This window comes from Sciurus vulgaris (assembly GCF_902686455.1).
Source record: "Sciurus vulgaris genome assembly, chromosome: 10".
NCBI lineage: Eukaryota > Metazoa > Chordata > Mammalia > Rodentia > Sciuridae > Sciurus > Sciurus vulgaris.
In genome coordinates this window covers 76017066-76043271 of record NC_136470.1, presented here as the reverse complement: position 1 = coordinate 76043271, position 26206 = coordinate 76017066, and the positions used below count along the sequence as shown (strand labels likewise).

At 39.5% G+C, this 26206-nt stretch overlaps 1 protein-coding gene across 16 annotated transcripts in view; it reads right to left on the bottom strand.

Moving 5' to 3' along the window:
- Nucleotides 1-2935: 2935 nt before the first annotated feature.
- RUBCN (rubicon autophagy regulator) overlaps nt 2936-26206 on the bottom strand; it is a 74761-nt gene continuing 51490 nt past the window's right edge. For all 16 annotated transcript variants that reach the window (XM_079156138.1, XM_079156147.1, XM_079156146.1 and 13 more), the window contains 9 exons: nt 11476-11536; nt 10541-10673; nt 9831-9976; nt 8697-8761; nt 6950-7188; nt 6270-6331; nt 5572-5725; nt 4549-4642; nt 2936-4314 (listed from right to left, as the gene is read on the bottom strand). In XM_079156138.1, coding sequence (XP_079012264.1) covers nt 4136-4314; nt 4549-4642; nt 5572-5725; nt 6270-6331; nt 6950-7188; nt 8697-8761; nt 9831-9976; nt 10541-10673; nt 11476-11536 — 1133 coding nt within the window. In that variant the 3' untranslated portion in view covers nt 2936-4135. The remainder of the gene's footprint in view (nt 4315-4548; nt 4643-5571; nt 5726-6269; nt 6332-6949; nt 7189-8696; nt 8762-9830; nt 9977-10540; nt 10674-11475; nt 11537-26206) is intronic.

The following is a 26206-nucleotide window of genomic DNA, read 5'->3' as shown; positions in this document are numbered from 1 at the left end:
ATTTGGACATGTTCTTAAAGGTTTTGGGGTAATGAGGTGGCAGTGATAATATCCAAGTCCAATCCAACATAATTTCTCTCCTGAACTATTGGAGTCATTTCCCCAGAACAACTGCTTTTACCCTTTACTCTGCAAAGAAGATGCTGACATTTTAATTAGATCACTCATTCCTCTAAACAAAACTCTTCAGTGGCTTTCCAATTGTTTTAGATTGAGTTGCTGCAACAAAATACCATTAGCTGGGTGGATTAAGCAACAAACATCTATTTCTCACAGTTCTAGAGGTTGGGAGTCAAAAATCAGGGTGCCAGCAGGATTAAATTCTTGGTGAGGACTCTCTCCTACAAAAATTTGTCTTCTTGCTGTGTCTCACATGGTGGAAAAAGAGCTACCTACCTGTCTGACCCTATAAGAGAACTAATTCCATCTTGAGGGCTCTACCTTCATAAACTAATTGCCTCTCTCAAAGGCTCCACCTATCCATCGGGACAAGGGTTTCAACATGAATTTGAGGGCACACAAACACTCAGCCCACTGCACCAATGTTCTCAGTCCAAAATTGTTAATATGTCTTTCTTGCCCAAACTCCTCCTGTGTCAGGACTATCACGTGTGCTAGTCCCTGTCTGAAGCCCTTTTCTCTCAATGCTTAAACCTCATTGGGACTTGGGTGAAGTATCACTTTCTTAGGAGCCTTACCTGTCACCAGTCTAAATTAGGTCCCCTTGAAATTATTTTTTAAAAACAGAATCTCTGATCAGGCATGGTGGTACATGCCTGTAATCCCAGTGGCTTGGCAGACTAAGGCAGGAGGATCATGAGTTCAAAGTCAGCCTCAGCAACTTAGCAAGGTCCTAAGCAACTGAGCAAGACTTTGTCTCTAGATAAAATATAAAAAAGGGATGGAGATGCGGCTCAGTGGAAAAGTGCTTCGGTTCAATCCCTGGTACCAAAAAATAAAAACAAAAACAAAAACCAGAATCTCTTCTCCTTTGTAGCTCTTAGTAGAGCTTATATTTTTGTCCCTTTAGTATCTGTGTGGGATTGGTTCTAGGCCTCCTCCCCCACCAGGGATACCCAAATCCATAGATGCTCAAATAACCTTATAAAATGGTACAGAATTTGGTATAATACACACATCCTTCTGAGTATTTTAAATTTTCTCTAAATCACTTAAAATACCTAACACAATGTAAATGTGTAAATAGTGTGTTTTACATTTTGTATTATTTTTTATTGTACTCTCTTTCCAAATATTTTTGATTCACAGTTGGTTGAATCTGTGGACACACAGAAGGCCAGTTATACATACAAGACTTTAAGTTTCTTATGGGTGAGAACTATCTCCATTTAATTATCTGTGATAGTCCCCAAGACTAGCACAGAAACTGACACATAGTAGATGCCCAAATGTATGATGAATGTATGGTTAGAAAGAAATTGGAATGACCTGAGATAAATGAGATTTGAAAAGAGAACCTGAATTTGTGTGGTAGGGGTGGAAAAGGAGCAAGACGTATTTATTAGGGAGGAAAAAAACCAGCAAGACAATCAACACCTTTTTCTAATAGTCAAGAAAGGCAAACAAAAGGCAGAATTTCATTTCCTTAGTTTATTAAAGATGACAATGAACTGTTAGGCTGTGTGACAACTACAGCAAGTAGAAAGCAATCCAGTTCAAAACATGAGTTGAACACTCTCAGAACATCTCTACTTAGGTTCTTGCTCCTTTTAATTTAACAAAAGCTCTAAAACTTTGGCAAAGAAAGTTAATAACAGCCTCATTTAAGTGGGAAACGTTTGCCTTCCACTCTTCGGCACTCTCTTGAATCTTGTCCCCACCTTGTAAGTAAACTTTTTCCCCCTTTATGTACAGAAAATACTTCTTCCCTCCCACTTCATTTAGAAGGAATTCTCTTCAGTGCATTCAGAAGTTTCTCCCCACAACAGCAGGAGCTTCTCACATAACTGTTAAGTTGCAAAGTGCTTTCAAAACATCCTGTCCTCTGCCCTCTCTCAGATAAATAAATGGGTATTTGGACAGTTATGACAGCATAGTGTCAAAGCCACCAAAACATGCAATGTAAAGGGATGGGGTTGGGGAGATGGAGAAAAACAGTGAAAACTCAGGAGCATGTCAGATTGTTGGGTTCAGCTTTGATCCTATGTTGATACGAAAAAAGCAGGACAATAGGACAATAAAGAGAGTATGTCTCTTCTCCAGTGCAGTGACTTGGAGCAAGGAGGTGGATTTGAAATTCAAACCAAAACTGGAAGTAGAGCTCCTCATATTTAACAAATTTCCAAGTCTAAATCTGGGGCCTAATCCTTAGTAAGACTTCAGTTTTGTGGGGTCATTCCCAAAGTTCCTGGAAGTTCTAGTCAGGCCTTCAAAGCTGGGTTTGGCCGTGGCTTTCAGAGCTTCACCATGAACTGGAAGAAGAGCATCAGGATCTTTCAACCTGATGTAGCCCTCCAAACCCAAGTTTGAGGCAGAGGAATCAACACTGTGGGCCCTCTTTTTCTAGTAGAGCCTCAGCTTTGGCTATTACCTTAATGCCCCTTTCACTGTCTATGAAACCCCCTTGTACCTCCAGCTCAGGCGCTTATCAGCTTCCACCAACCGTGTGCAACTTTCTGTTCAGTTTCCTGGGGCAGCACCCAAGCCACTCATTTTCCACTAATAACCAACTATGGGAAGACAGGTATATAGGAAGAAGTAGGTCCCAGAACAAAAATGCCGTGGACTTTAGTTCACAGAGTTGCTAGTCCTCAGAAAAGCAACCCTGACCAGTGTTTTATATAGAGGTTAGGAGCTATAGCAACTCTGGGCTCAAATATATACTCAGTCCTATCCAAAAACTTTTCCCATCAAAATACAGATTAAAGTGGGGAAGCGGAATATGTTAAAACTAGTGATATGAAAAGGATGACTGAACTAAAGACTATCATCAGGCTAGACTGAGTTAAGTGCATAATCTGCAGAAAGGCTCTTGTTATTCCAAGAACACAGGAACATTCACATTCACATCCACAAATTGTCAAGTTCTCTAATACTACCAATGGGGGAATGTTTAACCCCAACTCTGAGAAAAGAAAATAAGGCAAGAGATCAGTAACCACAGAGGGTCCCAGCCCTGTTGCAGGAAGGGGACAGAGAATGGAGTTGGGCTTTACTCAGAACAATAATGACCACCAAACAGGATGGAGCAATAAGGAACCCATTAATAAGATGGTGGGTGGGGTTTCTATCCTCACCTTAGGATGGCATCAGGGACTTGCCTGAGCTTGAAAGATCATACTTGCACTCAAAAGAGTTAGGTTAACTAAGAGACCTGAACACTTAAGAGGAGGCCAACATCTCCTCTAAATGAACACATATTCCTTATGCAAATAGCCTCATTCATGCTTGTGGTAGAGGCTACAAATGAGCTTGGCCTAAGCCTCAGTTCTGTTCTTTGCTTTAGGCTCAACAGAGCAGATACAGAAATTCAGCTTGTGACATCATCCCAGAGTATTTCAAACTGAAAAATGATGGTTGCCTCCTTGAGCTCTCTGAAGATTCTCGGAAGGTAATGATTCTGTTCTTTGGACCCTAGAATGCCTAAACAAACTAGAAAGCATGTCCATTCTCTGCTGCTTCTCTAGGATACAGTCTGACCCTATTGCGGGACTGGGAGAGAGAAAACTTATCCCTCTGGTTCAGCAGCAAAGGAGAAGAGAGTTGGTTGAGAAAGGCCTGATTCAGAAGCTCCAGAACTAAAACAAATAAAAGTGGAAATGACACTTAAGATATATCTACAACCAATCCCACCCTAGTGAAGAAGGCCTTGGATGTCAGACAAATTGGTTTTCACTGTCCATTCCCCTGACAAGAGGCACGAGAAGCTCTAGGACCCGCATGTCAGTTCTGAAGGAAACACCTGGTGCCTACAAGTTATCTGTCACAATAGACTGGACCCATCAACCTAATAAAGGTTGACAACACATGGACGTCAGACAAATCATTAAAATAAAAAAAACAATGATAATGAATTTTTAAAAAAGCCCCAACTGGGGAAAGTCCTTATGACAGTGGCTCAGTTCTGCATTATGTATAATCCCAGCCCTTAGACAGAGGGCTTAATGTGCTCTCTTCATGTGGTCTCCAGGACAGTGGCTTCTAGAGCCAAGGCTTCAGTGGGTTCCTCTTCATAGTCTGACATGTAGGACTCCAGGCTCTGCTTGGCCAGCAACTCCCGCCGGGCCTGTAGCCGCTCACACCGGGGACAGCTTCCAGACTTGAAACAAGCTTTATGATAACATGCTTTACACTCTATTCAAGTTGAAAAGGTGAGAGAGAGAAAAAGAAATTTCTATTATTTTACTTGCTTCAGACTGGAAGCAAGTCATGCTGTAGCCCCTTCTCATAACCATGTCTGGGAGCTCTGATGGTGAAATAAAGGAGTCACGGAATCAATCCACACTCTTGCTAATGGAGGTGGCTCAAAGGAAAGAAATTAACTTTGTGTTCCGTCTTGCTTGCCCTACTCCTAGTACCAGCCCTTACCTTCACAGGTCCGGCACTTATGGAGCTCAAAAGGGAAGATGATATCCTCCTCATTTTGACAGAACTCACAGATGAAGCCCTTGGCTTGGCAGAGCTAAGGAAGCAAGAGAAAGATAGCAAAATGAGGGAATGGCACAGGTGGGTGGACTTCAGGGAGAGGACAGGCAAAGCATAAATAAAACTGAGTGGCATGAGGAGTTCTACTTCCTACAGGGAAGAGACTGGGGCTGGATTTAGCATGACGCCAAACTACAGCCAGGGCTAGACAGTAAATGATAAAGGTGGAAACGAGAGGAGAGGCATAGACTTGAGACACTCCTACCAAAAAAGTGTCTCTCAATGAAGAGAAAAAGAAGAGGAAGGAATGATGCCACAAAGTTTCCCAAAATCAATATTGCAGTCTCACTAATGATTTAATTTTGAAATAGGAACACTGCCAATTAAGATAAAATGTGAAGACAAGGATGTTTCCCAAAAATAATACCCAGTCTCAAGTCAATTTGGACTGAAGTATGTTCAATATCCCCGGTGACACAGGAGTCTCTACATACACCCCATTTTGAGCTCTCATTCTGGGACTGCCACAGGAACACAAACTGGGGAGAGTCCAAGATGGGAAGGTCTAAAAATAGAATTCCTGAATTTCTGGTATGTTGAGTATATCATGAACAATAACAATTTGCACTTGTAGAATACTTAAAGTTTACAAAATGGTGTCACATAAATTATTTCATCAATCCTCAAAAATACTAAGAGAAAAGGACAGTGCATATAATTATCTTCATTTCAGAGAAAAAAAAATTGAGGCTTACCTCAAAGAGGGAAAGATTATTTCTTTTGGTTATAGTGATAAAAATAAAAAAGCCAACACTCAGAATTCTTCGCCAGAACCGCAACCCTTCTCTGTTTCTCTCAGAGTGTCTATCCCAACTTTCTGAAGCCAATCAGGAAGAACCTGGGCCCACCCATGCGTTGTGTCCCAAAGCAAGGTTTTAGCTGGATGCTAGAGTGAGACTTTCTTACCATGCATCGCTCTACATGGGCAGTCCCTGCCCGGGTGAGCTCGGCAAGCCGAGGCCCCAGTTCCCCCTTCCTGGTTGTGGTCAGGTCATTCAAGGAGTACAGGTGGAGATCCTCTGTCAGGTGACCTGGTACTGTGTCAAAGGAATCCAGAAGCCTACAGAGAAAGTGGGTGGGGGCAGGGAATGAACATTTTGTATGTCACATTACACAGAAAAATCCCTATTCAAAGGGGAGAAAGAAAAGTTAATGAAGATAGGCAACCTTCTTCCAGCCCACGTGTTCCAGGCCACCCAGCCTTCCCACACCACCAGGCATATGGATGACAGAAGTGACTTATTTATAACTTCCAGCAGAGTGGTCCATACTAGCTTGCAAAGAGTGGTGGCCACATATTTCCCACTCCAGAGAAAATACAGATACAGTTACTGCTGTGGCTTCTTATTTATCATTTCCAGGCACCTCTGCAAATTCCCCTATTCTTTTTCACATAAGAACCAACTGCGGGTTGGGGAGATAGCTCAGTTGGTAGAGTGGTAGAGTGCTTGCCTTGCAAGCACAAGGCCCTGAGGCCCTGGGTTCAATCCCCAGCACCACAAAAAAAAAAAAAAAAAAAAAAAAAAAGAACCAACTGCTAGGACACATCCCTGAGTTAATGAGAAATTAACTCATTGAGAGGACTGGCCTCCACAAAGACTTACTCTTTGGCCAGTCGGCATGTCTTAAACATGTTCTTCATGTGATACAGCTGGACCCGCAGCAGCTAAAGAGAAGACATTGAGGTGAGGAGGTGTGGAGTAGAGAAAAGACTCAGTGGTTAGAAAGATCATTGCCTTTAAACCCTGGGAGTCTGAAAGTTTTAGATACAGCAGCCAGAGTCAGACTGTCGTCTATACTCTCAACAACTTGCTTCAAAGTGATCTCTAGTCAGAGAGGGCCTCTCTGCTAGGTCAATCTGCCCGATCACAAACACAGCTGGCAGCAATTGAGAACTCTGGAATTCAAATTTCCCAACCTATTTTCTATTCAGTAATATTTTCAGTGGAGAGAGAAATTCTGCTTTTGCCATCAAGTGCTATCTATAGCTTCAGAGCTGCCACTGCCAGAGTTAAGGCCCTGACTAGACATGGAGTTGGAAAATAGGAAGATTAAGAAAATACCAGAGGGGTAGGGATACAGCTCAGTGATAGAGCCCTTGCATGGCACATACAAGGCCCTAGGTTTGATCCCCACACTGCCAAAAAAAAAAAAAAGTACACAGAGCATGAATGATAAAATGACTACAGCTCTGACATTATGAAAAGAAACCCTGTATGAAGAGAAAGAAGGGATGTAGGGAAAAGGGTAAGAATCTATGATGTGGCCTTTGCAAGGATCTTACTCGGACTTGATTGAGCAGCTTGACCTTTCTATAAAGAGTGCTATTGATGTCCTGCACATTGAAGAGAGGATCATTCCATATCTTAATGAGCAGGTCCTTGGAGAAATTGCTGATGTAGTACTTGCTGAAATCCCACTTGCGCAGAATCCGGCTAGGGATAACCATCTGGGCATTCTCATGACAGCATTGACAGAAGTACTTTCCCAAGTACTCACAGTACCGCAGCCGTTTGATATAATCTGGAAAATCCAGAAGCCAAAGAGCCAGATGTGACTTTCTCATCTACAAGCTGATAAGGCAGCTCTACTGATCCTTCAAAGGGCAGGAAGAGATGAGTAGTTGCTTCCAGCTGCCTCTGTATAAAGTTCCCAAAGCTGGGAGAAACCCACATATTGAGGCCTATGGTCCCTATGTCCTATCCTAGAAGTCACTGAGAAAACAATCTGCCAGAGCTGATAAGACCCAACCTCCGTGAACCTAGATGAAACTACCCAATTTTCTCCAGCACACAGTCCTGATAATATACTCCCAGAGATAATTTTTCTTATTATTAAATTAAAAACTGGTGCATTATAGTTGTACTTCGTGGTGGAATTTATTGTTACATATTTGTATATGTACACAATATAACAATATAATTTGGTCAATATCACTCTTCAGCACTTCCCTTCTTCCTCCCCTTCTTTATTCTACTGATCTCCCTTTGATTTTCATGTGATGAAAATCATAATCGTGAAATCATGAATCACTCCCTACTTTTTCCTTTTTCCTCTCTAGCTTTCACATGTGAGAGAAAATATATAACCCTTGACCTTCTGAGTTTGACTTATTTCATTTAACATAATATTCTCAAGTTCCGTCCATTTTCTTGCAAATGACATAACTTCACTTTTATTTATGGCTGAATAAAACTCCACTGTGTATATATACCACATTTTCTTTATCCATTCATCTGTCGATGGACATTTAGGCTGTTTCCATAGTTTGGCTATTGTGAATTGTGCTGTTATAAACATGGGTATGCATGTATCACTGTAGTATGATGATTTTAATTCTTTAGGATAAATACTGAGGAGTGGTCTAGCTGGGTCATATGGTGGTTCCATTTCTAGTCTTTGAGGAGCCCCCATACTGATTTTCATAAGGACTGAACTAGGTCCCACCAATAGTGTAAAAGTATTCTTTTTCATCCTCTCCAGCATTTATTATTATTTGTATTCTTGGTGACTACCATTCTGTGTGTGAGATGAAATCTCAGTATATAGTTTTGATTTGCCTTTCCCCAATTACTAATGGTGTTGAACATTTTTTCATTTATTTGTTGACCATTTGTGTTTCTTCTTTAGAGGCTTATCTGTTTAATCCATATGTCCATTTATTAACTGAGATTTTTTTGGTGTCAAGTTTTTTGAGTTCTCTATATATTCTAAATTATTAATCATCTGTCAGAAGAGTAGTTAGCAAAGATTTTCACCCATTCTGTAGGTTCTCTCTTCACATTCTTGATCACTTCCTTTGCTGTGCAGAAGTTTTTTAATTTGTTGTCATCCCATTTTTTAACTTCCAGAGATAATTCCCCTCTGATTGCAGTATTCTTTCCTAGTCCTTCCCCACCCACTTAGGCACTTCTTTCTTTTCCCCCAATTCTGCCTATTACCATCTCTTATTACCTCTGACTGACTCCCTCTCTCCAAGTGTGGAAGAGGGTAAAGCCCCTGGAGATAGTATGGCACTAGAAGAAACTCACCAGGGTCAGTCCGGATGCCACATCCTGCACAGCGATAATTCTGCTTGGCCACAGCAATCTTCCTCCTAAGGAAAAGCAAAGGAGATTGGCAGATAGCACCTAAGGGGAAAGGATGAGGGTATAGCACAGAGGTCTTCTTAAGTATAGGAAGAGAGAATTTACCTGTTCTTTTAAGAGCTGGATAAAATGAACCTATTGGGAAAACTAATTCAAACTGAGGCTAGTAGGATTCAGGTCTCAGCAATTACTGTCCCCCGTAATGAACTACATTTTCTGTATAAACATAAAGGGTAAGAAATAGTAAAGGGAAAAAGAACAATGAAAGAGAAGCATCTGGGTTTCCGAAAAAGAGAAAAAAAAAAAAAAAACAGCTCACAATACTACCGGGAAGAAGGCAACAGTTTGGGTATTCCAATGAAAAACAGGTCTCATTTCCAGTAGATCTGGAAGATGGAAGCTGCTTGAGGATTCTGAGGACTTTTTTTATTTTGGTATTAGGGATTGAACCTAGGGGAACTTAGTCACTGAGCCACATCCACAGCAGATTTTTATTTTTTATTTAGAGACACTGTCTCACTGAGTTGCTTAGGGCCTCGCTAAATTGTCAAAGCTAGTTTTGAATTTGTGATCCTTCTGCCTCAGTCTCCCAATGTACTACTTTTAATTCTTAAAAGAAAGAATTTAAGGACAAAAATGGATAATACACTTCCTCTGCTTTGTATTTATTTTTCCTTCTTCCTTTTTTTTTTTTTTTTAAGACAGGTCTTAGTGTGTTGCCCAGGCTGGATTTGGGTTTTATACACACACACACATACACTTTTATCAGTTTTATGTGGTACTGAGGATCGAACCCAGGTCTTATATGTGCTAGGCAAGTGTTCTACCACTGAGCTACAATGCCAGCCCCCAGGCTGATTTTGAACTGTTGGACTCAGGCCATCCTCCTACCTCAGCTTCCAAGTAACCATGACTATAAGCACATGTGCCATGGTGCCTGGCTCTTCTCTTGCTTTTAAATGAACAGAACTGTGTGGGAAGTATAGCTAGAGACAGAGATAAGAGGATAAGAAGACAGTTCTGACAATTCAAAGACAGTGTATCTTTTTCCAAAAGGTGTAGTCACTAGCTACTCACGTTGGGGCTGGATGAACATTAAAGATTATCTGAGGCCGGGGTGGGGCCCACTCCAGGTTGCCACGAACACGGATACGGAGCTTATAAATGTCTGCATGCTGCCCATCATCTGGTGAGATGGGCAGTGAGTCAGGAATGGGCAGAAGCTGTAGGAGAAAAGCACAGTGACAGTCTGAAGGAACACATGCTTGACCCTTCTGGACATGACAGAAGCAGTTAATGAAAGACATTCCAGGAACACCACAGGTTAAAACACACCAGGGTACTAGAAGAAAGGGCCTTGTTTTCCAAGAAGCAAATAGAGACAGCATTCCAGGGTGGTGGTACCACACTCACTTCAGGACCTTTGGTATGCCAGGATGCTTCATGACTTACAGACTCAACTTCAGAGTAAAGAAGAGTCTGAACAATTCACTTTTTCTAAGTGTTTCAAAGGTGGTCACAAAATAAGAGTTCTAACTCTGAGTTTAGTGAATAGTTATAGTGAGTAACAGTGAAAAAGCCATTATATTCTGTTTTGACAACTGTGAGGGAAAATCTAGGTAAGCAACCATTTACTTATTCATTCATTCTATACACTTATAACAGATGGCTTCTATGAGTGAGGAAGGAAATACAGGGTCATCCCACACTAGGAACAAGTAAGAAAGGAAAGCAAGACAAGAAAGGTTCAGAGCCTCCTGGGCAGGAAAAAAAGCTAAAGAGTCTACCTTTTGAGGGGCATCATGTTCTGGGACTAGCCACTCTAGCTCTGAGGCAGCTGGAAGCTGCATCCCCTCAAACTGCTTCAGGAGCCCCATAGCCACTGCCTCAGCAGAAGTGGAATGCAGGAAGCAGTGGGAACTGAAAAGGAGAAAATAAAGAAAACTTAGCACAGGCAAAAGACAAGGAAATGGGAGTCTTCCCTTTACGATCTGAGACCAAATGTAGTAACTTCTTGGCTGAGGAAATGCCCATAGCACCCCAAGTCTGCTCAGCTTCTTTACTCATTATCTTCAGACACATATGTACAGTGAAAAAATACTGATATTACAGTCCTAAGACTCAGGTTCAAATCCGACTTACTAGCATTATAAGTTAAGGCACTACTACTAGTTAAGGACTCTGTAACTGTCTTTCTGTAAACTTCAGTTTCTTAATCGCAAAATTGACACTGCAAAGTCTATTACAAAATAAAGTAAGTAAAACTGCTTTGTGACTGTAAAGGCTACTGTTCATCACAAATGAACTAATATTTAGCATAACTGGGTCTACAATATGGAACTTTTTCAACTTGATTTCATGACCAAAAATCACAATCAATGCGATGGCGTGTTCTCTCTCGTGCGCGCGCGCTCTCTCTCTCTCGTGCGCGCACGCTCTCTCTGTCTCTCTCTCCACCTGTCTAAAACTTCTGGCTATAAGAGTCAGCAGAGAGAGAAAATTCACACTGCGAGCTTTGCATCCACAGAAGTGTACCCCATTTAGGCCAAAAATCTTTACTCTTTCTTCCCTTGGCCATCACCATCAGGCAGGCCCCTTACTTGAACCTTGCCTCCTCCTGAATTGGAATTGCTTTACATACCCATCCATTTGCCAAGAACTGGGATTATTTCTCCCTACACCCACACCCCAATGTTATTTTTTTAAAAAAGAGAATACTCACAAGGACTGGGAAGAAATGAAGGATTTGCTGTTTGAGGCTGTGTTCTTTCTGATGTCAGCATCTAAACAGAAACCAGAGATAAAAGGAACAGGAAAGGGAAAGCAAGGGGGTAAAGAACAATCAAAACCTTGACAAAGTATTGCCAGCTTAAGCACTCAAGGTAGCATCTAGATGCTATATTCTATGCAGGATAAGGAGCAGGTGAAGCTCTAAACACAACTTATAATTTGGCTCTATTCACAATCAGGCTGAATTAGTGACATTATGCGTAGAACCAAGAAGGTCAAAGTGGTTACAAACCCAGGTGGAAACAAACTCAGATTTGGTGTAAAACAGTGAATGAGAAAAGGAGGCATCCTAAGGCACACAGGGACACAACCCCTAGCAAGCAGAAACACAGAATGACTCCACTATCTTTCCCGCTCTCTAAATATCAAGTGTTCTTAAATGGTAAGCTCCCAGAAGCAAGAACTCTGTCTGGCGTTATTTATTTTTAATGTAAGAATTAGCACTTGGATCATAAAAATGATCTGTGGAAATGAAAGTTTGCTTCTAACATCTCACCACTCTTGCCCTTACTCCTGAATGTTACAAGTTTTCTATATCCTTTAAAAAGTTTGAGGCAGGAGGACTGCAAGTTCAATTCCAGGCTCAGCAATTTAGTGATGCCACAAGCAACATAGGAAGACCCTGTCTCAAAATAAAAAATAAAAAGGGGATTTGGCTCAGTGGTTAAGAGCTGCAGGGTTCAATCCCTGGTACCAAAGAAAAAGAAAAAAGTGCTGTGGAAAGAATTGATTCCTGATTTTCTCCTCTGAACCAGGAAGCACTGTCTCACAGGGAGGATCAAAGATGGCAGACTAGAGGGAGGCTACATTCCTTGTCGCTCTGTAACTCGGTTTCAAGCAGAGGATATCTGCTTGGTGAGGCAGTTTTGTGCTTATTGGTCCCCTGCTGTTTACCGCATTTGTCTACTGCGATCACCTGCAGCCAGTCAGCTTATCGACGCCTTTTTGAGTGTAGATTGCTCACTGTCAGCGCCTATCATCCGCCATTTGCCTGCCTCTTGCCTGTCCATCACCTGCCTTTCACCTACCCATCATCCACCTCCCGATCGGGAAGTTCACCTCCCGATCGTTCAACAGCAATCAGCAAACTGACTGCAGACCGCCAGTGGAGCGCCAGCTGCCTGCTGTTGCCTGGAAGTTCACAGTCACAGTACCTGCAGGTTTGATTATACGTGGCTGCTGCCATTTTGAGACAACAGCTAGGCCCTGTTGGACCCCTGGCTGGACTGACTGAGCCCCATCTACAGGATCCCTCGGCCAGACCAATCACTCCCTGACTCCAGGGCCCTCACATAGACTGACTGCTCCCCACCACCAGGACCCCCAGACTGACTGACTGCGCCCTATCACCAGGACCCCAGACGATCCCGCAACCAGACCGACACACCCCACCTCCAGGACCCCTGCCTGATCAACCGCACCCAGCCTCCAGGACCTCCAGTTGACCATGCCCACAACCCCAAGCTGCAGCTCCCCATTTGCCAACACAATTCGAAGCCAGAGCGGCCATCTTGGATAATCCTGGAAGCTGTAGCTCTGATCTTTAGGTGGGGCAAACTCCATCCTGAGACGCCAGCTGGAGAATTGAAGCTCACTGTCAGGTACCTCTCATGCATCAGCCTACTGAAGACTGGGAGGTTCGAATACTATATGACTCTTATAGTGTAGCTTTTCTTTTTACTCCTTATTGAAAATTTTTAAGTTTTTATTTCTTTACTTTTCTTGCTCTCTTTTCCTTTTGTTTACCTGTTTCCCCAGAGTCTCTTTCTCCCTTTTCACATGCTAACAACAAACTTCTTTTGATTACAATCTTTCCATTATCTAGAACTTCTATATATTCTTTTCTTATCCCATTAAAAACTACATTCTACACCCCTCCGCATCCTCTTTGTCCTCCCTTAGAAACTGTAGACCTTATTGAAAATCTGTTTGTTATACCAAAGATGATAATTGAATACATTCTGTTTATTATGACAATATTGTTAATGTCCTCATAGGGGCTATTTGGTCTAGGACTGCATACTGTCTGAACGGGGCACTGCTAATATTGATCTTCCCCTTAAAGAAAAGGTTTTGGAAACCTATAGAGGCACTATAAGCCTATAGGGGGAAAACTGCAATACCTCAGATCTGCACTGCTACAGGGGAAGATACATGAACAACATGAAAAAACAAGGGAAGAAATGATCCAAACAAATCTAGATTCTATATTAATAGAATCCAGTGACAGTATGGTAGAAGAAATGTCAGAAAAGGATTTCAGATTATACATGATTAAGATGATTCGTGAAGCAAAGGATGAGATAAGAGAGCAAATGCAGGCAATGAATGATAATACCAAAAGGAGTTGAAAGAGCACCTGCAGGAAGCAAAAGAATATTTCAATAGACATAGAGATTCTCAAAAAAAAAAAAAAAAAAAAAAAAAAAAACAAATGGAATACCTTGAAATGAAAGAAACAATAAACCAAATAAAAAACTCAATGGAAAGCATCACCAAAAGACTAGACCAATTGGAAGACAGAATCTCAGACAATGAAGACAAAATACTGAATCTTGAAAATAAAGTTGCCCTAACAGACAAGATGGTAAGAAATCATAAACAGAATCTCCAAGAACTATGGCACATCATGAAAAGACCAAATTTAAGAATTATCAGGATTGAGGAAGGCACAGAGATACAAACCAAAGGAATGAACAACCTATTCAATGAAATAATAGCAGAAAATTTCCCAAGCCTGAAGAATGAAATGGAAAATCAAATACAAGAGGCTTACAGAACACCAAATGCACAAAATCACAACAGATCCACACCAAGGCACATTATAATGAAAATGCCTAACATACAAAATAAAAATAGGATTTTGAAGGCTGTGAGAGAAAAGCATCAGATTACATATAGGGGGAAACCAATACAGATATCAGCAGATTTCTCAGCCCAGACTATAAAAGCCCGGAACAACATTTTGAAGCTCTGAAAGAACATGGTTGCCAACCAAGAATCCTATACCCAGCAACGAACATTCAGATTTGAAGATGAAATAAAATTCTTCCATGATAAACAAAAGTTGAAAGAATTTACAAATAGAAAGCCTGCACTACAGAATGTTCTCAACAAAATATTCCATGAGGAGGAAATGAAAAAAAACAATGTAGGTCAGCAAAGGGAGGAACTACCTTAGAGAAAACTCCACTCAAAGGAGAAACCAAGCCAAGTTAAAAACCAAAAATAAGCCCAAATGTCTGGGAATACAAATCATATCTCAATAATAACTGTGAACATTAATGGCCTAAACTCATCAATCAAAAGACATAGACTGGCAGAATGGATTAAAATGAAAGACCCAACAATATGTTGCCTGCAAGAGACTCATCTCATAGAAAAAGACATCCACAGACTAAAGGTGAAAAGATGGGGAAAAACCTACCACACATATGGACTCAGTAAAAAAGCAGTGGGTTTCCATCCTTACAGCAGATAAAGTGGACTTCAAGCCAAAGTTAGTCTGAAGGGATAAAGAAGGACATTTCATACTGCTTAAGGGAACCATAAATCAGGAAGACATAATGATCATAAATATTTATGCCCCAAACAACGGTGCATCCATGTACATCAAACAAATTCTTCTCAATTCCAGGAATCGAATCGACCACAACACAATAATTCTAGGTGACTTGAACACACCGCTTTCACCACTGGATAGATCTTCGAAACAAAAACTAAACAAAGAAACCATAGAACTCAATAACACAATCAATAACCTAGACTTAACAGACATATATAGAATATTCCATCCATCAATGAGCAAATTCACTTTCTTCTCAGCAGCACGTGGAACCTTCTTGAAAATAGACCATATGTTATGCCACAAAGCAGCACTTAGGAAATGCAAAAAAAATAGAGACACTGCCTTGTGTTCTTTCAGATCATAATGGACTGAGAGTAGAAATCAATGACAAAATAAAAAAGAGAAATTACTCCAACACCTGGAGACTAAATAATATACTATTGAATGAAGCATGGATAACAGAAAACATCAGGGAGGAGATAAAAAAAATTCTTAGAGGTCAATGAGAACAACGATACAACATATCAAAATCTCTGGGATACTATGAAAGCAGTTCTAAGAGGAAAATTCATTGCATGGAGCACATTCAAGAAAAGAATGAAAAGTCAACAACTAAATGACCTAACACTACAGCTCAAAGCCCTAGAAAAAGAACAGAACAACACCAAAAGTAGCAGAAGACAGGAAAGAATTAAAATCAGAGCTGAAATCAATGAAATTGAAACAACAACAACAAAAAAAAACAATTCAAAAAATTGACAGAACAGAAAGTTGGTTCTTTGAAAAAGTAAACAAAATAGACAAACCCTTAGCCACACTAACAAAGAGAAGGAGAGAGAAAACTCAAATTACTAAAATTCGTGATGAAAACAGAAATATCACGACAGACCCCACTGAGATACATAACATAATGAGAAACTACTTTGAAAATCTGTATTCCAACAAAATAGAAAATATTAAAGACATCGACAGATTTCTAGAGACATATCCTCCTCCCAAACTGAACCAGGAGGACATACACAATTTAAACAGATCAGTATCAAGCAATGAAATAGAAGAAGCCATCAAAAGCCTACCATCCAAGAAAATCCCAGGACCAGATGGATTCTCAGCTGAGTTCTATAAGACCTTCAAAGAAGAACTCATTCCAATACTTCTCAAAGTATTCCAGGAAATAGAAAAGGAGGGTACCCTACCAAACTCATTCTATGAAGCTAATATCACCCTCATACCCAAACCAGGCAAAGATACATCAAGGAAAGAAAATTTTAGACCAATATCCTTGATGAATATAGATGCAAAGATCCTTAACAAAATACTAGCAAACCGTATCCAAAAACATATTAAGAAAGTATGCATCACGATCAAGTGGGGTTTATTTCTGGAGTGCAAGGATGGTTTCACATCCATAAATCAATAAATGTAATCCATCATGTCAACAGAGTTAAAGATAAGAATCATATGGTTATTTCAACGGACACAGCAAAAGCGATTGACAAAACACAACACCCCTTCATGCTCAAAACACTAGAAAAAATAGGGATAGTAGGAACATACCTGAACAATGTAAAGGCTATGCTAAGCCCACGGCCAACATCATCCTTAATGGAGAAAAACTGAAAGCATTCCCTTTAAAAACAGAAACAAGACAGGGATGCCCTCTTTCACCACTTCTATTCAACACTGTCCTTGAAATACTAGCCAGAGCAATTAGACAGACTAAAGAAATTAAAGGGATACAAATAGGAAAAGAGGAACTTAAGCTGTCACTATTTGCTGATGACATGATTCTCTATTTAGAGGATCCAAAAAACTCCTCCAGAAAACTTCTAGACCTCATAAATGAATTCAGCAAAATAGCAGGTTATAAAATCAACACACGAATGTCTAAAGCATTTTTATACATAAGCAATGAAACATCTGAAAGGGAAATGAGGAAAACAACTCCATTTGCAATATCCTCAAAAAAAATAAAATACTTGGGAATCAATCTCACCAAAGAGGTAAAAGATCTCTACAATGAAAACTAAAAAACATTGAAGAAAGAAATTGAGGAAGACCTTCAAAGACGGAAAGATCTCCCATGTTCTTGGATAGGCAGAATTAATATTATCAAAATGGCCATACTTCCAAAGGCACTATACAGATTTAATGTAATTCCAATTAAAATCTCTATGACATTTCTCACAGAAACAGAAAAAGCAACCATGAAATTCATCTGGAAGAATAAAAGACCCAAAATAGCCAAAGTAATCCTGGGCAGGAAGATTGATGCAGGAGGTATCACTATACCAGAAATTAAACTCTACTATAGGGCATTAGTAACAAAAACGGCATGGTACTGGCACCAAAATAGACAGATAGATCAATGGTATGGAATAGAAGACACAGAGACATACCCACATAAGTACAGTAACCTCATACTAAACAAGGGTGCCAAAAACTTACAATGGAGAAAAGATAGCTTCTTCAACAAATGGTACTGGGAAAATTGGAAATCCATACGCAGTAAAATAAAACTAAACCCCTATCTCTCACGCTGTTCAAAACTCAACTCAAAATGGATCAAGGATCTAAGAATTAGACCTGAGACCCTTCACCAAATAGAAGAAAAAGTAGGCCCGAATCTCCATCATGTTGGCTTAGGACCAGACTTCCTTAACAAGACCCCCTAGCGCAAGAAATAAGAGAAATAATCAACAACTATGATAGATTCAAACTAAATAGCTTTCTCTCAGCAAAGGACACTATCAGCAATGTGAAAATAGAGCCTACAGAGTGGGGAGAAATCTTTGCCACACACACTTCAGACAGAGCACTCATCTCCAAAGTTTATAAAGATCTTAAAAAACTTTACACCCAAAATACAAAGAACCCAATCAATAAATGGGCTAAGGAAATGGGCAGACACTTCACAGAAGATGATATATAGGTGATCAACAAATATATGAAAAATTGCTCATCATCTCTAGTAATTAGAGAAATGCAAATTAAAACCACCCTAAAATTTCATCTAATTCCAATTAGAATGGCTATTATCAAGAACACAAGCAGTAATAAGTGTTGGAGTGAAAGTGGGGAAAAAGGCAGATTCATACATTCCTGGTGGAGTTGCAAATTGTTGCAGCCACTCTGAAAAGCAATATGGAGATTCCTCAGAAAGCTTGGAATGGACCCACTATTTGACCCAGATATCCCACTCCTCGTTTTATACCAAAAGGACTTAAAATCAGCACCCTGCAGTGATGCAGTCACATCAATGTTCATAGCTGCTCAGTTCACAATTGCTAGATTGTGGAACCAAACTAGATGCCCTTCAGTTGATGAATGGATAAAGAAACTGTGGTATATATACACAATGGAATATTACTCAGACATAAAAAAGAATAAAATTATGGCATTTGCTGTAAATGGATGAAGTTGGAAAATATCATGCTAAGTGAAATAGGCCAAGCCCAAAAAACCAAAGACCGAATGTTTTCTCTGATAAGTGCATGACAATATATAACGATGGGGGGTGGCGGGGGGGAAGAGAAGAATGAAGGAACTCTGGATAGCGTAGAGGAAAAAGGGGTGGGAGGGGGTGGGGACAGAAAAACAGTAGAATGAAACACTATTACCCTATATATATGTATGATTACATGAATGGCATGAATATACATTGTGTACAACCATAGAAATGAAAAGTTGTACCCCATTTGTGTACGATTAATCAAAATATGTCTGTATAAATAAAAAAAATTTTAATAAAAAAAAAAAAAAAGAATTCATTCCTGAAGGACGGCATAGGGAGGCAAAGAACTTCTCTGGAAATGCCTGGTAACCAACAACTTTTCAGGGATTGTCAACATCTTTACTACAGAAATCTCACACACAACTATAAGAAACTATGACAGACTTTCCAAAGCATATTTCTCATATGGGACTTTGAAAAGGATTTCTAATAATGAATGCCTACACTTCCAGAGACCTCATTTGCTCAAACACTTTTGATGTGGGGGATTGTAAAAGTCATGTTTGAGAAAGGCAGATAGGTCCTAACCAATACGAAAAGGGTATTTTGATAAATCCCATCTCTTACTTCCTTTGATGCCCAGTGAAAAGACCTTTTCTCCCTAATTAAGCTTACACAACAATCAGTCTACTGTCCGTACTCCTCAATAGAGTTTCTAAGCTTATATGTCACTCTGCACTTGGCCATGAGTAGCTGAATTGTTCATTACATGTTTCCACCATATACAGATTTTTTTGTATGTACAACTAGATTATAAAATCTCCTTGTGAGGAAATGAGATTGTGTCTAATTCTTCTTTTGGCTCCAAAATACTTAACACATAGTTGTGTATACAAACATATACTCAAATAATATTGTTGACAAATTAATGACACAAGTTGGTTAATAGAGTTAAATTTTTTAAAAAATATTTTTTAGTTGTAGATGGACACAATGCTTTAATTTTATTTATTTTATTTTCATGTAGTGCTGAGGGTTGAACCCAGTGCCTCACACATGCAAGGCATATTCTCTACCACTAAGCTACAATGCCAGTCCCAGAATTAAATTTTTTTTGGCAGGGGGCAAGTACCAGGGATTGACTCAGTGGCACTCGACCACTGAGCCACATTTCCAGCCCTTTTTTGTATTTATTGAGAGACAGGGTCTCACTGAGTTGCTTAGCACCTCACTTTTGTTGAGGTTAGCTTTGAACTCGCAATCTCCTGCCTCAGCCTCCCAAGCTGCTGGGATTATAGGTGTGGGCCACCACACTTCACGCTTGGCCAGAATTAAAATTTCTTGACTCATTTTCATATACTCTCAAAGTACAGAAGAATTATCCATCAACCAAGTTTTTGCAAGTAATTAACAAAGTCTATTTTATTTAACAACAAAGATGTTCATTTATATCATATGTTTTCTGCTTGAACTTGAGCCACTAAAATCCGATTCCTAATGCCCTGCTAGTTGTCTAATTTCACTATAATTAGTGCTAGTGGAGAAAAGAAAAGGCTAGGCAACAGTAGAACAGACAAACCTTCACACACCATTTGGCTTACATATACATAGGTAATACTTGAACTGCCTTGGATTGAACATAAGTCTTACCTTGTCTTAGTAACCCTCACAGTGCTTTGTACACAATTGGTTTTCAAAAAATATTTCCTAGAAGAATTATTAATTGGCTAAAAGCAATTAAAAGATTCTGAAATTTTCATCTTGTTTGGGAGAAGGAAAAAAGAAAAATCTTAGACAAATATCCTTGAATAAGAAGCTGACCAATTTTGTTACTTTAGGACTAGCTTATTAAAGAAAACAAGACACACTAGAAAGAAGTGGTTGAGAATTCACAGTTGCTAAGGAAACCACTGTCTCCATAAAAACTACAATCCTGTGGCACAAAATGAAGTTCATGTCAATGATAAGCCACACATGACAGTGGTTCCATAAATCACATTGTTTAGTGATATAGTAGCTATCTTAGTTTGTGCAAGTATACTTCACCTAATGACATGTTTCTCAGAATATATCCTCATATTTATGCAAAGCATGACTGTTTTTAGCAATTCTTTAGCCTTTGGTTTTTTTGAGATAAAAATCATTCTCTTCTCTTTATAATATATAATCACTCAGGTGCAATGGTGCACACCCATAATCCCAATCACTCTGGAGGCTAAAGCAGGAGGATCACAAGTTGAAAGCCACCCTCAGCAACTTAACGAGGCCCTGTCTCAAAATTCAAAAAAAAAAAAAAAAAAAAGAAAAAAGAAAAAGAAAAGGGCTTGGGATGTGGCTCAGTGGTTAAGTGCTCCTGGTTCAATCCCTGGTAGGAAAAAAAAAAAAAAAGCATATAATCAAGTCATACTTTATCATGTTTCTTTCTTTCTTTCTTTTTTTTTTTTTTTTTTTTCATGAGGTACAAAGCACAGAATTCCTAGCTAATCAGAAACATTTCCAAGAGTGTGGAAGACCACAGTGCTTTAGGGGTAAAGATCTTTTACCTCCAGGGTGGAGGAAGATAGGCAGCACCTAATATCAAAAGGGACATGACACTTGCTCTGGTCATCTGCTGCATCCTGCTACTCTCTGGTCAGGTAAGCAGATGACTAATTCAGTGTGGACAGAAAACTAGTTGAAGATGAGGACAGAAGTAGACCTGGGTCATACATACTACCACTGATGTAGTTCAGTGGTAGCATGTATGAAGTCCTGGGTTCAATCCCCAGCACTACATAGAAAGTAGACCAGGGTCTCAGATAATTAAAGAGTAAAGAGAAAGGAAGTCATTCAACTAGATGAATTAAATGTACCCAAATGAGAGCTCTTGAGAAAGAAGTCTGAGAAAACTCACCTTCCAAGTGAATTGAATATAATTATTGTGGAAAGCCATCCATCAGAATCAGCAGAATCAGGTTTGGCTGAGCCATGGGACACGGAAGTCTGACTTCTAGGAACTGACAGTCAGGAGAGACTGTTTCAGATAGCCTGGGGTATGTGACTTCTGTGCAGAGTGGCTCGCTGCCGCCTGAGAAAATGCTAATCCTACTGAAATGACCCGCTAAAGCAAATGGCTTCCTTAACTCCACCCCATCCTGTTCCACACAGAAGCAGCTCCTCCTGGTCCCCCTTTATCTGCACAACTATAAATAAAGGGAAGGTGGGCTCCTTGATCACTGTTAGAAGCCAGATCTTAGCACCACTCAATTCGCCACACCCCCTTTGATTTAAAAAGATAATTGTCTCCTGTGATTATTTTAATAAATAAGTTTCTTAGTGATTAATCTACAGCTGGTTTATCCCTCCAATAGAAACCCTTTCCCTCACCCACACTGGATGTGGAAGAAACCCTACAAATCATGAAATTTTTTATTGATCTTGTGTACAAGAACAAATATTTTTTCCAAGAGAACCAACTGCAAGTGCTTTTGATGCTTTAGACAGAATAAGGTTATTACTATAGACTGAAAAACAGTTAGAATATATAAAAACAAACAAGAATTATGTTTTATAAATAGAAGAATATGTTGTGTGTCCAGCTACTAGTATTGGTACAGTCTGGGAAGAACTACTTAAGACCTTGGTACCTTAGCAAAACCTGAAAGTTTTTAAATGACATAAGTAAGGCATATAGAGTCAACTTCAGAATTTATTGGCCAGTTTGATGTTGCTATCCATTCTGATCTCCTTCTAGTAGATAAGATGATACCCAACATATCTAGAAATCAACACCAAAAAATTTTCAGTAATTGCTAAGTCAAAAAGGAAATTTTTTAAAATAGAGAACCACTATTTTAAAATATTTTTAGTTGTTAAAGAACCTTTATTTAATTTATTTATATGTGGTTCTGAGAATCAAACCCAGCACCTCACACATTCTAGGCAAACACTCTACAACTAAGCTACAATCACAGCCTGAGAACCACTAGTATTCTCTTAAAAAGAAACAAATTATTAAAAAGGGTGGGAGGAGAAGCAACTGATTACCTTGAATTGGATATAATTTTAAAACTTGTCAGAAAATACAGTTCATGAGTATTCCTCTTTATATATTATGCCACCTACCAATTTATTGCCTTTTAGCCACAAATCTACCTTTATTTTTGCTCACAATGCATTAGAGCTGGATCCATAATCATTTCTCCTCTGCAAGCTGGCACAGTGTTCTTTATCAGTGGAAGGCACTGAAGGGACACTGAGGAGAAAGAAGTATGCCCTGTGTGCCTTTGCAGCTGAGTGCCACTAGGTGGTACCTCTCAAAAACAATTACCCTCAACGATCCCTAGAAAAGCTTTACAGTGAGTGCCAGATGCCTAGTACCTTCCCATGAACTGTTTCCCAGTACTATTTTGAGTTCAGAGACAAGACATTTCCCTCCACCCGCCAATACACACTCCAGACAATGGTTTCCCAGAGAAGGCTGTTGGCATGGCACCTCCTAGTAGACAGTGTTCCCTGGTACTACCTCAAAGCAGCTCTTAAGCTTCTCTACCATTCAGTGAGCTAGGAGGTAAGGATCTCAGGCCCAGGAATGTGGCTATCTTTTACATTTGTTCCTTCCCCATGTGCTCTATCCCAGCCTTAGGAAAAGTAATTGCCATTTATATCTGTCCTTTCTGCTTCTCTAGAGTTCTCTTTACTCCTTATGATCCAAATCCAATTACTTCAAACCCCCCCACTACAGTTAGTAATTCTTAATATTAAACTTTTCCTATTCAAATTATTATAATTTGTCTCCTGATTGGACCCTGATAGGTACATATATGTAGAAGAATGAATAGAAGAGGATGAAGAGGATGAAAGAGGAAGAGGAAAAAAATGAAGTACCAGTAGTAGAAAGAAAAACAAAATGAAAGAAGGTGAAAAGATGATATGAAGGGGTGATCCAAGATGGTGGACGAGAGGGTGACTGCATCTCCAGTCGCTCCAGAACCCAGGATTCATGAAGGGGAGGCATTGAGAGACTTGGACTAAAATAGAGCAACGGGGTGAGTCTTCCCCACCAGGTGAAGCTCGGCCTGGGCGGCAGGCCAAGATAGAGGCGGCTTATCAGAGCAGGGCAGGGCAGCTAGAGTCTTCCCCAGGTAGCCCTGCTCACTCTGGCGGTGGGCTCCTCCCACACGGCCAGCTTCTTGGAGCAAGCCTCCCAGTGAGAGCCTTTCCGCACAGAGCCAGCTCCAAGCCCTGGAACCAATAGCGGGCTACGAGCAGCTTTCTTCGGAAGCATTGCATTATCAAGTTCCTCCAAGACTTCAGGCTACTGAAGGCTGGGAGTTGATACACTGGAAATCTACAGGGACACTATAAGCCAATAGAGAAAATCTGCAATATCTCAGGGTCCCACTGACATCTGACCAATATGAGAAAACAAGGGAAGAAAATGTCCCAAACAAACCTAGATACTATATCTATAAAAAAAACCCAATGACAGCACAGCAGAAGAAATGTCAGAAAGGGAGTTCAGAATGTACATAATTAAAACAATCAGGGAAGCAAACGAAGAGATGAAAGAGCAAATGCAGGCACTGAAGGAGATGAAAGAGCAAATGCAGGCATTAAATGATTGCACCAATCAACAGTTAAAAGAGCAAATACAGGAAGCAAAAGATTATTTCAATAAAGATACTGAAAAAAAAAAAAAACCAGAAATCCTTGAAATGAAGGAAACAATAAACCAAGTTATAAACTCCATAGAAAACATATCCAATAGGATAGAACACCTGGAAGACAGAACCTCAGACATTGAAGAAAACATATTTAATCTTGAAAACAAAGTTGACCAAACAGAGAAGATGGTAAGAAATCATGAACAGAATCTACAAGAATTATGGGATATCATGAAAAGGCCAAATTTAAGAATTATTGGGATTGAGGAAGGCTTAGAGAAACAAACCAAAGGAATGAACAATCTATTCAATGGAATAACATCAGAAAATTTCCCAAATCTGAAGAATGAAATGGAAAACCAAGTACAAGAGGCTTATAGGACTCCAAATATACAAAATTACAACAGACCCACACCAAAGGCATTACATTATTATGAAAATACCTAACATACAAAATAAAGACAGAATTTTAAAGGCCATGAGAGAAAAGAATCAAATTACATTCAGGGGGAAACCAATAAGAATATGAGCAGATTTTTCAATCCAGACCCTAAAAGGTAGAAGGGCCTGGAACAACATTTACCAAGCCCTGAAAGAAAATGGATGCAAACCAAGAATCTTATACCCAGCAAAACTTACTTTCAGATTTGACGACGAAATAAGATCCTTCCATGATAAACAAAAGCTAAAGGAATTTACAAAAAGAAAGCGAGCATTACAAAATATTCTCAGCAAAATATTCCATGAGGAAGAGATGAAAAACAATGATGCAAATCAGCAACGGGAGGAACTAGCCTAAAGGAATAGCCAAATAAAGGAGAAAACAAATCATGTCAAAAAACAAAATGAGTCAAATGACTGGGAATACAAATCATATCACAATAATAACCCTGAATGTTAATGGCCTGAACTCATCAATTAAAAGATATAGACTGGCAGATTGGATTAAAAAGAAAAATCCAACAATATGCTGCCTGCAAGAGACTCATCTCATAAAAAGAGATACCCATAGACTGAAAGGATGCGAAAAAACATACCAGGCACACTGACACAGCAAAAAAGCTGGAGTATCCATCCTCATTTCAGATAATGTGGACTTCAAGCCAAAGTTACTCAGAAGGGATAAAGAAGGACATTACATACTGCTTAAGGGAAGCATAAATCAGCAAGACATAACAATCATAAATATCTATCCCCCGAACATTGGCTTCTCCATGTACGTCAAACGAATCCTTCTCAATTCCAGAAATCAAATAGACCATAACACAATAATACTAGGCGATTTTAACACACCTCTCTCACCACTGGATAGATCTTCCAAACACAAATTGAATAAAGAAACCATAGATCTCAATAACACAATCAACAATTTAGACTTAACAGACATTTATAGAATATACCATCCAACAAAGAACGAATACACTTTCTTCTCAGCAGCACATGGATCCTTCTCTAAAATAGACCATATTTTATGCCACAATGCTACGGTTAGCAAACACAAGAAGATAGAGATACTACCTTGTACTCTATCAGATCATAATGGATTGAAATTAGAAATAAATGACAGAATAAAAAACAGAAACTTCTCCAATACGTGGAGATTAAATAATACACTATTATATGATGAATGGATAACAGAAGACATCAGGAGGGAAATTTAAAAATTCTTAGAAGTAAACGAGAACAAAGACACATCATATCAAAATCTCTGGGACACTATGAAAGCAATACTTGGAGGAAGATTTATTTCATGGGGCGCATTCAACAAAAGAAGTAGAAATCAACAAATAAACGACTTAACACTACAGCTCAAAGCCCTAGAAAAAGAAGAACAGACCAACACCAAAAGTAGTAGAAGACAGGAAATAGTTAAAATGAGAGCTGAAATCAACAAAAATGAAACTAAAGAAACAATACAAAAAATTGACAAAATAAATAGTTGGTTCTTCGAAAAAATAAACAAAATTGATAAACCTTTAGCCACACTAATAAAGAC